The following is a 15,131-nucleotide window of genomic DNA, read 5'->3' on the forward strand; positions in this document are numbered from 1 at the left end:
AGTCTAAGAGTAGAGGCAACTACTCTGAAGATAACAAGTTGTAAAAGATATCCATTCCAGTTTTGATTATTAACTGCTTTCAAGTCCTACAATGTTTTCAAAGTTGTGTTTTTATAAAAATAGCTATGTAAAGCTGTGCTTAACTATATAATGCCTGATGATGTGGACAATTCTATTGAAAATAACAAGAGAAAGCATAGTAACTATTGTAGATCACCTAATATTGTGGTTTTATATGTCTTTCATTTCATGATTTTCTAGGAATTTGGATTTTTTTATCGGTACCAGGGATCAAACTCATGACTCCGTGCTTGCAAGGCAGGCACTTATGCCACTAAGCTAAATCCCCAGCCCCTAGAATTTGTTTTGTTGTCTTCTTTTGATCTGTTTTTCCCTATAATACAGAAAGGATAGATATAAGTGTAGAGATTCACACATGGGAAGAATTTCAAAACCATTTACAGGAACAGATTATATAATACATGATGTAATGAACAGATACTCTGAAGAAGAAGAGACACTAAGAAACCCAATGCTAATTCTGTAGCATTATGATATAAAATCTAGCAATACTATTATTCACTGTTCAGAGTGATAGTAATCCTGTCTCTTATGTTCAATTTCAGCATACATAAAGATAAAGACAGCTACTTCAAAGAGAATGAGACACATTATAGTAGTCATTATTGACTTCTCCAAAATCAGGTCTTGAAGACCTAAAAAGCCTTCATCATCCTGTAATGATTTGATTAGCTCTATAATGTTCAGTATATATTCAATGTGTGTGAGGATGAGAACAACTATTTGGAAGAAAACTAGAGACAATAAGACAGACAATGATGATCTCCAGTGGGCTTGCTTTGAAATCTGTGTTTGTTTACATTGTTTTTTATGAACTGTTTTGTTCTGTTTTGACATGTTTAATCTTACCCTCTTTAAGATAAAAAACAAGTGTGTAGGACTGATAACCATATTACAAAGTTTTTGTTGGATCATTGAGTAGAACTGTTTGCAGTGTCATTATTTGAATATCACTTTGTATGCTTTAATTTTGTAACTTGAACAACTATCCCTAAGATGACAATATGTAACTTAACAACTAGTGGTTTCTTACTGTTTATTTTTCTGAAATTCTGTATTATTTCTACCCTTTTTTCCTGTTTTTTTTTTCTCTTTAAATAAAAAAAAATAAAACTAAATAAATCCCAACTGGAGCCTAAAAGAAATTTCTGCAGCTAGTGATTTAGCTTAGTGGTTCAAGCGCTTGCTTGGTTAAGTGCAGGGTCATGAGTTTGATCTCTGGTTCAAAAAAAAATTCCATAATACCAAGAGTTCAGGTCCACAAAATTAATTCAGTATTAAGAACTAAACCATTGACATTATTGCTATAATCTGTTCTATCTACTGCATAAATCTATTACAACAGTCATGAAGACCATGTAGCCTACATTGAATAGAAGAACCCTAAGCTCAAATACTCTATTCTCCTGTCTTATAAAATCACTGAAATGTTTCAGAAAGGGTAATGTCTTCTATCTCCAAACCTCTATTTCACACATCAGGAGTAAATTCCACAATTCCTTGTTGTAACAGTGTTCCTATTTTTATTTTGAAAACCAATTTCTATCCCACATAAAGTATAAAAACTTGTATACTCATTTTTCTGTGAATTTCACTAAAATATAGTTAATCACATTCTCTGAATATACACATAATTTCTACAGAGGAAATTTCTCATCATAAAATGCCTCTAAAGCAGGCACTATTCTTGTTCTTTGATACTAGTATCTTAAAGCAAGATTGAGAAAAGTTTTGAAAGAATTTTTAAATGTTAGACATTCTATGTTTCTATTCTCAATACTAGAAAAATTATTTTTCTAATAGTTGCCTTAAAAACAGTAAAATGAAACATTAGCCTCAAAAGGCTATTAGATAGTATGCATATGAGAGAGAAATTAATATTCAAATTATTTTAATTTGCTTTTCCTTTGATTTGGGAAATTTAATTTTTTAAACATGAAGTTTTAGGCATTTTGATTTGTATTGAAAGTTCAATAATTTATACTGGTTATCACTATCTATAACATAAGAAATATTCCTGATTTATGAACAAAACTTCAAAGAAATTTATATGTACAGTGCCATCCCTGTTTCATTTTTCATCAGTCTTATTTCACTGCTATGGAAATGCTAGTGTTACAGTTCTACAACCATGATGCAAAGGCTAGAACTTTCCAAGTATGAAATTGGTATCTGAGCCTCCCAAACCGCAACTGCCTTGAGTTGTCCCCCTATGTATTATTCAAACTATTGATGAAACACAATACTCAACAATATCAACTTGATAGAGGAATGGTTTATTTTGACTCATAGTCATACTTTATTTCACAGTGTTCAGGCCAAAAACATCATGGTGGAGGGATATAGTGGGGGAAAGCTGCTTAACTCATAATGGCCGGGAAGCACAAAGAGAATGGAAGAAATGAACATAATACTCTCTCTCATGTAAAGCTCCCAGTGACCCATCCCTCCAACTCTACCTCCTATTAGCACATGAACTACTGAATCCATCAAAAGATGAATTCACTGAAAAGTGTTCAATATAATGATGTAATCATCTGTGGGTTACTTTTAACCTAAACCATAACAACACCCTAGAATCTACATACCAATGTTTGTTTGTTTGTTTGTTTGTTTGTTTTTGTACTGGCCATTGAATTCACAACCTTGCATTTGTCAAGCAGGCATTTATGCCACTGAGATAAAACACTGGTACTGATTTTCCTTTTCAAAAAAAACACTATTTATTTGAGGCTATTTCTTCTGAAAGTTACAGAACCCAACAAATCAGGGATGACACTGCCCTAGTATGCTGTGCATAATGCTAACTGATATAAATTATCTGCAGAAACGGAGAGTGAATGAATAAGTAAAGCAAGTAATTGGATAAGTAATGCAAGTAACTGAAGACTCATTTTCATTTAGAATATATAATGTGATTAATTTGTGCCCATTATTACCCTTTCTACCAGTTCCAAAATGGTGTAAGTCTGAATCAAGTATATTGCCCAAAAGAATAAATGTCAGCTTATTACATTTATGTTGAGTTTAGGTGTTGGGTACTAGACTGAATATTTACATTAGGCATTATTAGAATTCACTAATTTAAAGAGCATCATGTTGAAAAAGAGCAAAGTAACTTAACTTCAACTTGCCTGCCATAACATATACACTACTTCATAAACACTTAACGAAAGAAAAAGAATGAAAGGTAAATGCTAAAAATTTTAAAGAATACCTCAGGTGCCACAAAGTTTCCAGTGTAGCATGGGGTTAAGAGAAGTCCATTTTCTCCTCAAAGTTATTTTGTAAACCCAAAATCACAGATTCTAATTGAATCTGCAATAATTGATTTATCCCTGTATAAAGCATTACTAGGCTTAAGGTCCCGATGAACAACCTTGAATACAAAAGAAAAATTATTGAATTTCTATAACTAAATTTTTGTGAGACTATTTTTGTATTTGCAAGAAAAGAAAATACTAATTATAAAACAGAACTAAGAAGTGTTATGCACATGTACTAACTCTCCACATGGAATGGGAACATTATGTACTGCAAACATGTATTTGGAAAGAAAAATAAAATTGAAAAAAAAGTAAAATTTTGAAAATGACATTTTCTCTACTCTACAGTCAAATTATACCCAGAAAATTATCTTGGGGAGTCTGGAAAGAAGTAATCATTGTGCAAATCTATGACAACTTTCAAACCAAAAAAGGAGAAACTGTTTCCTTTCCATCTAAATTGAGGAAGAATTCTGAGAACCCATAGACAATCAAAAGGATATCTCAAACAACATAGAAATTTGGGAAAGCAGTGAAGACATTGGTATAAGACAATTTAAAATTTAAGGTGGCTCCCTAGATTGGAGACTGGTAACACAATGCCAAAAGCATAAAGCAAGTGCTCAATGAAAGCAATTACCAGTATAACAAGCTAGTTGGTGATCCTGTCCATGGAGGAAAAGTCATACAAGTTTTTTCCTAGGGCCAAAGACTTGGTCTGAAAGTGACTCCACCTGCAACAAAAAACTTACTTAATCTCTGAAAATCCTCAGAGAACTATAACCAAAAGCATCAGTACAGGGTTTCTATTATTAGGAACTAATCTCTAGATAGTTGAAGCCTCAAAACAATCATAATTATGGCTCCCTCTGAGTAGATGACTTGCTGCATTGAGTGGGCAGGATAAGCCTACATGAGACACCTTTGGCTGAGGGAAGTGTGGAAGAGGAGTCTGCCTGGAATTGTGAATAACATTAAAAAAAAAAAAAAAAAAAAACATAGGCTACAATGGTGAGAGGATTACAGAGTTGCAACTGGCCAGGCTCTCAGTAACTAGAAGTGAAAGCACCATATTGAAGCACATGCATTTGAGAAGAATAAATAGAGTGCTTTGTCCTAATGGCCATGTGTCCATCATAGAACTTAGTGGCTTAATTGCTCCTCATATGGTCTAAAGTTTGTCAGGGAGCCATACCAAAATTTGACCATTTGCCACACCCCTAGGTGCATAGTCTAAAATCACCTGGCCTAAGCATATGGGCAACTGGGACAGGGCATAAGTTACCAATATACAAGCATTGAAGAGGGAGAGCTGCACTCTAAACACAAGCTTCTCCATGGGCCAATCAGGTCAACAGCTCATGAGAGGCCCAATGTTTCCCTTGCATGGTCCCCTGCCAAGCCATGACCAGTGAAAAGGGCAGGTACTCAGTCATTACTAACACTTCTGTGTACACAAACATAGGAGGTAGAACAAACATACACTTGTTTTGTGCACGCTAGATGCCACTGAGGCTTGCCTAGAGATGAGGGATCCTGATTGCTACTCAGTCCACTGCCACAACCCTGTGTATACACAGAAAAACCCTCCTCAGGAATGACATCCTGGAAGCAGCCAACAGTATCTCAGCTTGCCAAGTAAAAAAGTGTACATAGAAAGCAAACAGCCCTAATCAGTCTCATGCAAACTGAGAAAAAGGAAACAGATTAACTTAGTTGTTTCTCATTATCCACTTGGCAGACTATCTCTCTAAGTCTAATTATTTAGGCAAGATGAGTTTCTGATTAGTTTTTAGTTTTAGTTTTTATTTTTTTGTTCTTTTCTTTTTCTCAGCTATCCTATTTTCAATCATGTATACCTTTACTTTTATTTTTCCACTTTTCATTATTTTCCTTACATTTACAGTACACTTTCAATTTTCTCTGATTTCCTTGGATTTTTATCTTGTTCTTTCTTTTCCCATTTTCCATTTTTTCCATCTTTTTTCTTTTTTCCCCTTTTTTCATCACTTCTGCAATCCATTTTTTTTTCTTATTTCTTATTCTTTGTTCCATTAATATTCAACTTACTGGGTTAGGGATTAGCTCAGTGGCTTATTATAGAAAGAATAATGTCATGAGTTCAAACCCCAGTACCAAAAACAAGCAAACAAACAAAAATAATATAATCTTCAACTTATTAGTCTATCGCATGCTATTTTCTACTTTCTTTTCTTAGGGTTATGGATGCTGTGCTTATTACTTTTTTATTTGGTTTTCATTCTAATGTTAGATTAGATTTACTTACAGGTGGGTGTGCCACTGTTTTTTTCTTTTTGTCTCCCTTCTAAGAAATGCTGGGAATCGAGTATGGCATACAAGTACAGTGAGTAGGTGCTGTACTTCTGGGCTATATTACTAAGCCCAATAAGATGCATTATATCCAATTTAAGCCACAATTTTGTCTGGCTTGCTTCTGACCATATTTCCACCTAAACTAGGATAATAGAATTCTCCAACTAACAAACTAGGCCCAAAAAGCGCAACTTGAAGTGAAATGGTTGAAGTTTTGATTTTGGACATTTATCCCAAAAACAGCAGCAGAAAGAAATAATGTTTTTGTCAAAATGCACTTTCAAAATATATCAGAAGATTGCACTATTTACCTTTGAGGCAATAGTTTGTCAAAAAAAATCGAGAAAAATCCAGAAAGGGCACACTACATATATACTTGTGCTTGAAATCCACTTGCCTTACCTAACAGAGGGAAGCTACCTTTCCAAGATTTGCAGAGAAAGTAAGTCACTAAAGTTGTGACACACCACATGCCATGGCAACTCACATCAATCAACCACAAGGGAGCTACGGTGAAAATATATAGCAAAATCCTCTTAGTACAACAGTTAGTACTATACAGCAGATAGATAACCAGGACACATGGTAAAGAATAACCTTCTCCCTAAGAAGACCCTCTCATAAATGATTAAAAGAATTCCATTCTGACAGATGTGCAAATAATGATGTAGAATCTGAGGAACAAGGAAAACAATGCAATATAATTTCTCCAAGAGTTATTTACTTCTACAGCAATTGGTCCCAACAATATTGAAATCAACAAATTACCAAAGAATTCAAAAGAATAATTACAAAATGATCAATGAATTCAAAGGATAGGGAATGAAAAAAGTATTGAAGGGAAAAGTGATGAAAATAGAAATTTTGAAAATAAAAAGGGGATCAAGAGTTGGATAACAGGGTAGGATATGAAAAAAGAAAGAAAAAAAAAGAATTGAAATGTGTTATGTAAATGCACCAATTCCCCACAAAACTGTAATCATTATATACTAAAAACACATACTAATGATAAAAGAAATAAAAAACAGTGTTATAAAGGAAACAATAAAGGATATGCAAGAACATTTTAATTAAAATAGATTATAGAGAATCAACTAAAGAAATTTTGAGAATAAAACGCTCAATTAAAAACAAACTTTAATTGAAAAGCATCACCAGTAGCCAAGATCAAGCTGAAGACAGAAATTCTGGGCTTTAATATAGGTAGGTATAATATCACATTCAGCAAAGAATAAAGAAAAAAAATTTGAGCAAAACATACAGAACATCTAGGACATGAGTAAAAGAACAAACATAAGAGAGCTACAAAATACAGACTATACACAGAACATCTATTTAGTTAAAAAAAATACCAGAAAATTTCCTCAATCTTAAGAAATATGTGGACATTGAGTCACTGGAGGAATTTATAACCTCAAACAGATATGGCCAGAAACAAACCTCCTAGGTTATATTATAAAATGTCAAAAACACAGAACAAAGAAAGCATATCAAAAGCAATGAGCGAGAAACTCCAATTTACTTGTAAAGGCAAGAACGTCTGAAAGATGACAGATTTCTCAGCAAAAACTTTAAGAGTGGGGGGTATCAAATGATAAAACTACATTACTATGTCCAATGAAGTCATCCTTTGGAATCAAAGAAGAAGTAAAGACTTTTCCAGATACACAGAAACTAGAGCAACCACTATACCAGTATAACAGAGAATACTTAAAGAAACATCATATTGAAAAATAGGAAGAAAAGAAATAATCAAATGACTAGTAGAAAAGAATCAAGCATCAGAAAATCAGTAAAATCTAAGAACTAGTGTATATGTACATATATATGTGTGTGTGTGTGTGTGTGTGTGTGTGTGTGTGTGTGTGTGTGTAATTAACAAAACTGAATGTCAATGATCTTAAATCTTCAGCTGAAAGGCTCCAAATAGTGTATTAGTTTAAAAAACATGATGCAACTATGTGCTACATGTAAGAATGACACCTCATCAATGAAGACGCATACTGACAAAAAGTGAAAGGATGGAAAATGCCATTTCTGGTAAATGAAATCCAAAAGCAAGTATGAGTATCTATACTCACATCTAACACAGAAAATTTCAAGTGAAGATAGAAGATACAAAGAAGGTCAATATATATTGGAAAGGCAAATAAGCTACCAAGTAAATGTAACAATTGTAAATACATATGTCACAAATTTTATAAACAAGCACATCTAGATACTAAGACATAAATCCCAATATAATAATAGTCCATGACTGAGCACATTACTCTCACAAACAGGTCATCTGGATAAAAAATTCGATAAAGAAACATCTCAGTTAAACAATGCTACATATCAAAGGAACTAAGCAGATATCTACAGAATATTTCAAGCAAACATAATGCATAGTCTTTTCAATAGTTCATGGAAATTTATATAAAATCAGACAATATTTTAGGGCATAAATCAAATCTTTAAAAATCAAAACAATGTGATACAGTAGCCTTAGATCATAACTAAAAATAAACAAGAGAAACTACAGAAACTATATGAACACATAAAGATTAAATAATATACCTCTGAACTGACATGAAATCATTACAGAAATTAGAGAAGAAATTTTTAAAAAAAATTAGAATGAAATAAAATGGAAACAATATACCAGAATGTGAGGGACATAGTAAAAGAAATTCTGAGAGGAAATTTATTGCTAAAAGTACCTACATTAAAAAACCCAAGAAATCTCAAGTAAACTAATAATATACTTTAAGGTCTTTCAGACACAAGGAGAAATCAAGTGCAAAACCAATAGAAAGAAAGGAATAATAAAGATGAAAACTTAAATTACTAAATACACTTAAAGAACAATACCAAAAAATAAGAAAGAGGAAAACTGGACCAGGATGGAGGAAAGGGAAAATGATGGAAGGCAAAAGGCAAAAAAATGCAAATCAATTATATGATCAGTTTCTTTAAGTTCATTGTAAAAGACAGCTTATGTTAATATCAATAGGAGAAATTTTTATGTCCATATCTTATACTCTGAGCAGCTGCTTTAAAGATAACAACACACAACAACAACAAAAAAAAAAAAAAAAGACAAAAAAAACATTTTAAAAAATAGGGGCTGGGGATTTAGCTCAGCGGCATAAGGGCCTGCCTTGCAAGCAGGCAGTCGTGAGTTTGATCCCTGGTGCCGATAAAAATGAAAAAGACAAAAAAAAAAAAAAAAAGATAACAACACACAATACATTCTCCTATTATTATTCTATTATTGTTCCTATTATTATCCTATTATTATTCTCCTATTATTTTGTTATGAAATTTTGTTTTACCTTTTTTCTATAAAATAAAAAATAAAATAGTTGATCCTTTGAAAGGCAAAACAAGATTGAGAAACCTTTAGCCAAACTATGTAAATAAAGACAAACAAATTAGGGTATTAAAAAAGGGGCAAATTGGGAATATTACATTGGATAGAACTGAAATCCAGAGAATAATTAGGAACTATTTTGAATACATATTCCAATAACTGGAAAATCTAGAAGAAATGGATACATTTCTAGAGACACACAGCCAATCAAAATTGAGCCAAGATTATAAAAAACCTAAGCAGACAGTAAAAGTCAATGTTTGGATGAAGTGGAAGTCTTCCAACAAAGGAAGGCCTAGGACTGAATGAATTTACTGCTTTGTTATATGTGACCTTTAAAGAAGAACTAACGCCAATGATCTTACAAATTTTCCATAAAAATGAAAATGAAAGAATGTTTCCAAATTCATTATAGACAGCGAGTATCACCCTGATTCTAAAACTTGATAAAGACTCAATAAGTAATGATGAACACAGATCTTCAATAAATTTCTTACACAAAGAATTCGAGAAGACATTAAAAATACTGATATCACAACCATGATCATGCTGGCTTCATCTCAGAGATACAACGATATTTCAACATAAACAAATCAACGAACATAATAAAACACATAAATTAAATGAAGGATACAAATTACTATATGGTCATCTCAGTAGATGCAGAAAAAGCCTTCAAAAGTCCAACATCTTTAACACTGCACCTTAAATAGAACAAAGGCTATGTATACCGTACCCATGCCCAACATCATACTGAAAAGTGAAATATATATATAAGCATTTCCTATAAAATTAGAGAAAGACAAAGGTGTCCATTCAACAGCCCTATGCAACACAGCATTTGAAATTTTACCCAGAGCAATTAAGCAAGAGAAAAAATAAAAAAAGACACAAATAGGAAAGAAAGAAGTTACAATACTTTTATTTCCAGATGGCAGAATGTTTTAAATAGAAGACCAGAAAAAACAACCATAAGACTTTTGAATCTGATAGACAATTCAGCAAAATGGTAGGGTACAAAATCAAACACACAAATATCAATATGTTTTTTTATACAATAATGATAAACCCCTGAGAAAAGAGTAGGGAAACTATTCCATTGACATTTTTTAAAATGTACATATAAAGTAACAAAACAAGGAAGTTAAAGTCCTCCATAATAAAAATTACAGAGCATGGAAGAAAGATACCTTTCATGGTAATACAATGGCAGAATTAACATTCTTATAATAGCCACATTTTCAAATGTAATGTACAGAGTCACTGCCACCCTGATCAAAATATCAATATTTTTCAGAAAAGCATAAAAATAAATCTTCAAGGAATCATAAAAGACCAAGCATAACTAAAACATTCATTAGAAAAGAGCATTGGTGGAGTCACCACTCTCTCCAATTTGAAAATATACCACACAGCCATAGTAACAAAAAGAACATAATACCAGGATAAAAATAGAAACACTGACCAGTGCAATAAGATAGAAGATCAGAAACAAACCCAAGCATATTATACTTATGTTATTCTTCACAAACTGGGCAAAAATTTGTTGAAAAAAGTTACTTTAACAAATGAGGCAAGGAAAACTGGAGAAGGTTGAAATAAGATCCCTATCTCACCCTGCACAAAATAGATCAAAAATCCAAGAATAACACATGAAACTTTGAAACTGTTACAGGAAAACATATGGAAACACTTCAAGTAATATGCATTTGCAAAAACTTCCTGAATGGGGCTCCAATGGTGGTTAACTCTGAATGCTGAAGGGAGAAATATTATAAATGCTAACTCTAACTCCTGAATCAAAAACTTGTGAAAGTTTAAAGCAGTTCATATAGGGACACAAGAAATGAGGACACCAGAATTGCTGTTTAAAACTCAAGAATTTTCAGTTCAAGCCAGCCAAGATTACCCACTTATGCAAAGGAAATCATAGCTATTAAAGAAATATAACAGAAATAAATATTTTATAATTTGTTGTTACCAGAGGACATAATTCACTATCAATTGATATACAAGAACCAGGAAAACAGAACACAGTCTTAAGAAAAACAGAAAGCCAATCAATGATGAATAAAATAGCCTTCTGAAAGTAACAAAGATTTTAAATTAGCTATTATAACCATTTTCAATGATGTTAAAGAAAATGTGATTTCACTACACAAAACTTTCAGCAAAAAAAAAAAGAGAGAAAGCAAAAAAAAAAAAAAATAGAAACATTGAAGAATGATTAAACAAAATATAGAAATTGAAAATTTCCGGAATCTTCTATGGATGATTTTTTCCTGCCTCTATCCACTTTGGTTAATCTAGTCTTACATTTAATCAGAAGGTTACAACTTTGAAAACTAACGACATGTCCATGTGTAACTCATATTTGAATCTATAATAATCTACAATTCCTGGCATATGAATGCTCTCAATATGTGTCTACTATCATGGTATTTTATGTAAAAAGTCATGTGTATAAAATAATACATCGGTGAATAGATATTTAGAAAATTCTCAAAAATCTATTCAAACTTTAGAGTGTCATTGATGAAGATAGTTGAGGGATAATTTAAGAGAATTACTCTTTTCCTTTAGTATAATGCAATTTTTTCAAAGTATTGAAAATTTATTCTACTGAGTCACATGTCAAATTGATCATTGGTTCATTTTTTTGTTATTTATAAGTACTTTGTGTATAATTTTCAGTCAATTTTGAATAGTCATTTTTTCATCGATAATGGTAAAAAAGGTATACAGATATACATAGTCTGATCATGAAGTCAAACATAAATTTATAAATAATTACTACTTTAAGGGCTTGTATAACTAAATATAATAAAAGTTGACATTTTGTAACTAAATTTATTTGCCTTCTTTATGAAAAGACAGGAAATTATAAAATAGCAAGTTCACTCCTCCTTTATAACTTTTTCTTTTTTTTTTTTTTTTTTTTTTTTTTTTGAGCCAGTATTCCAGGGTAATCTTGAATTCACTAATTAGCCCAGGCTGTCCTCAAATTGAGGAAATTCTCCTGCAACAGCCTCCTGGGTGCTGGGATCATAGGCACATACTACCATGCCTGGCAGCCATCACAAACCTTGATATTTTAATATTTCAAAAGTTTAGAATCCACACTTTTTACTATATTTGCGGGAAGAATTGGTAATTACCAAAATATGCAGTCCTCTTATTTGTAGAATTTTCTATGCTAGGTTTCATATCATTTCAAAAATATAATATGTCCTTTGCGAATTCCTTTATATTTCTAAGTTTCATTAAGGTTAATATTTCTAAAGACAATGATAGGAACATGTATATAGTTCAAATTATTTTCAAAACTAATATGCTATTGTCTCAAAGCCCATGAGAAATGAGAATAGATGTAATAAATCATTAGTCAGTTGCTTAATCTATAACCTTCATTTTGTCAATGAGGTTAATTAGGATATTGTCTATATAAATGAGAAAAAAGAAATTCCCTTTACATGGTATCATCACCTATATATAATTCCTATATATAATTTAATGAAGACATTATTCTCATAATTAAAGTGAAAAGTATAACTTACACCTTTGCAATGAAGATAGTCAACTGTTTGAGTTATTACAAATAGTACATCACTAGCCTCTTGTTCTGAGAAACACTTTTGTTTGAGAATGTGGTCCAGTAGCTCTCCTCCTTTCATCAAATCCGTAACAAGGTAAACATATCTATCATCATCAACGACCTAAAAAAGAACATAGTATTAATGTGTTATTATTTGTACAGCAATTGCAATTCTAAATTTTTTAAATTGTGCTTACAGTACTCTGGATAGAGAACCTCTAGTATTAAAAAGACATTTATAGTTAGTATAGTAAGGCTATATTAGTTTATATTATTTCATAGCATGGTAAGGCTATATTAAATGCTGAATCAGTTAAACACTTACTACACATGCACGTAATATCTTATATATTTATTTCTTTAAGTTAAAAAGGTATAGTTCATTTAATGTATAAATATTTTTTCTTTAAAATGGCACCTGATTTTTATTAAAGTTATTTTTCTTCCCTAAGAGAAAGCTTTTTTTGATAATAAATATATTATTTTTCAGTCCATTAGTTAATATATTAAGCTGATATTGTAAAGTAAATATAATAAATAAAAATATACTCAGGGCATGTGTACGTACACACACACACAAACACACACACACACACACACACACACACACACACACACACACACAGAGTCCTACTACCAGTAGGATGACGGTGACTAGGAGACCATTCCTCTTTACCCACTTGTGTTTGACTACTGTCCCAGAGCCAATCTTCTTTCTATAGTTACCTAACTTAAGCAGATTGAACCCTAGAACACACTTGTTGAAAGCCCCTAACTCAGGATGATGCAGCACTCTGCAAATTATTCCTGTCAATCTTACCTAGACACCCAGCAAGATGCACCTGGCCTGGGTCCTCTTCCTTTAAAAAAAGAACCCAAAAGTATTTAAGAGCTTTTTTAAAAATTTTCCTGTTATACTAGTAACATTTTTTCCTCTGCATGAAACATTTTTGTCAGGATAGATATGCACTAAGCACTTCTAAAATCATCAATAAATGTAGATGTTTTCTTTCACCATTGCATATATACTGGCAATTCTTTGCTATCTGTATACAAGAGCCTGGAATCTATCTATTGTATCCAACTGTTGTGGCTTGTGTCAAGATGCCCCTTCCCACCAAAGCCTCATGCTGTCATAGTCAGAGTGCTGTTCTGAGGAAGCCCAGAAGAATTAATTGGATATGCAGTGTGTGACACTGGAATTGATTTATGGTGCAATGCCAGGCTCAAAGGCACTAGGATTAAGGGTGTGAGTGCTATCCGCCGTAAGTACTCTGGATAAAATAAAAGGGTCAGAAAGAGCTGTGGTCAAGCTTTCTTACTGATTTCACTGTTTTCTGCTTGCAATGAACTATTTGTCCTCTGTGATGCCCCTCTGCCTGTGCCACTCTGCCTTGGAGTAAGCCAAATGTGAACTGAAACCTCTACGAACTGTAAAACAAATAGACCTTTATCCCTTTAACTTGTGGGTGTTGATGTTTTATCTCAGCAATAAGAAAAGTAACTAAGGCATCATTTCATGGTATATTGTCTGGTAAGCACAGAAACAGACATCAGGAAACACTGGCAGACATCAGCAGCCAAAAAAAGCCCAGTCAAAATGGAAGATAACTCCTCTCCTTTGAAGACCCGTTCACCCTTTTCATAAGTGACTAAGGGTACTCATTGTGGACATGGGTGAAGGAGATAACCAAACTGTGAAGCAAAAGACTTTTGTCTTTGCTAGGGAGCAAGAGAGCTCCTGCCAATCAGTTGGGGTTGTAGTTTGCTGTTTGTCCTTGCCACATATGAGTTGTTCAGTATAGTTTCCCATGCAGTGGAGGGGAATGGACCTAAATTGAGGGAAGAGACTGGTAAGTTGTATGCCTTTTCAGAGTACCAGGGAAATGGTGTCAGGACATCAAGGCCTTGACAGTGTTCCCAGGCTATTTGTTCATTTTTTTCTCAAGGTATTTGGCAATGGGGACCTGGTCTGCCTAATATTACGGCCTTTCTTTGCAGGAATACAGTTGGCAGCATGCCCTGAACCATGGGACATAGGTGTTCCTTTTAGCAGCACCCAAGATGTTGGTGGGGAGCAGGGTAGCCTCTAGGCTTACAAAGAGTGAGTGGTTGAGTGCCTTTCTGTATTGTTTCCTTCAGTCACAAAAGGGAACTCTAGTTAAGTTCTTGTTCCTTCCCTCTCTCCCAACCTTTTGTCTATCAGATAATTCAAATTATTTGGCTTTTTGGTGCTGCTCAACTGAAAGGGACAGCGTTTAAAAATAATAGAAAACTAGTCTATCGTGGAGAATGGAAAGAAAAACTTGTGATCATTTAAAAAGGTATAGTTTTCATGCTGGCACAGCTGCCAAAAGCAGCCTGTTTTCTTCTGGGTCCTAATGCTGACCAATGGCTGTCTCCTCTTGGAGTTATTTCTATAATGCTAGTTTGTTTTCTCCATTCTGCTTTGTTTTGCTTTTGTTGGTAGCTGTAGCTTCAAGTTTATACATCTTTTTAA

At 33.0% G+C, this 15,131-nt stretch overlaps 1 protein-coding gene across 1 annotated transcript in view; it reads right to left on the bottom strand.

The window, feature by feature from the left end:
- Rps6ka6 (ribosomal protein S6 kinase A6) overlaps positions 1 to 15,131 on the bottom strand; it is a 324,661-nt gene that overhangs the window by 62,415 nt on the left and 247,115 nt on the right. Inside the window, 2 exon segments of the mRNA XM_063245567.1 lie at positions 9,773 to 9,789; positions 12,594 to 12,752. Of these exon segments, the coding sequence (XP_063101637.1) occupies positions 9,773 to 9,789; positions 12,594 to 12,752 (176 nt within the window).

This window comes from Cavia porcellus, unplaced genomic scaffold (genome assembly GCF_034190915.1).
Source record: "Cavia porcellus strain 051 isolate PalLab524CR breed Dunkin Hartley unplaced genomic scaffold, mCavPor4.1 scaffold_3, whole genome shotgun sequence".
Classification (NCBI taxonomy): Eukaryota; Metazoa; Chordata; class Mammalia; order Rodentia; family Caviidae; genus Cavia; species Cavia porcellus.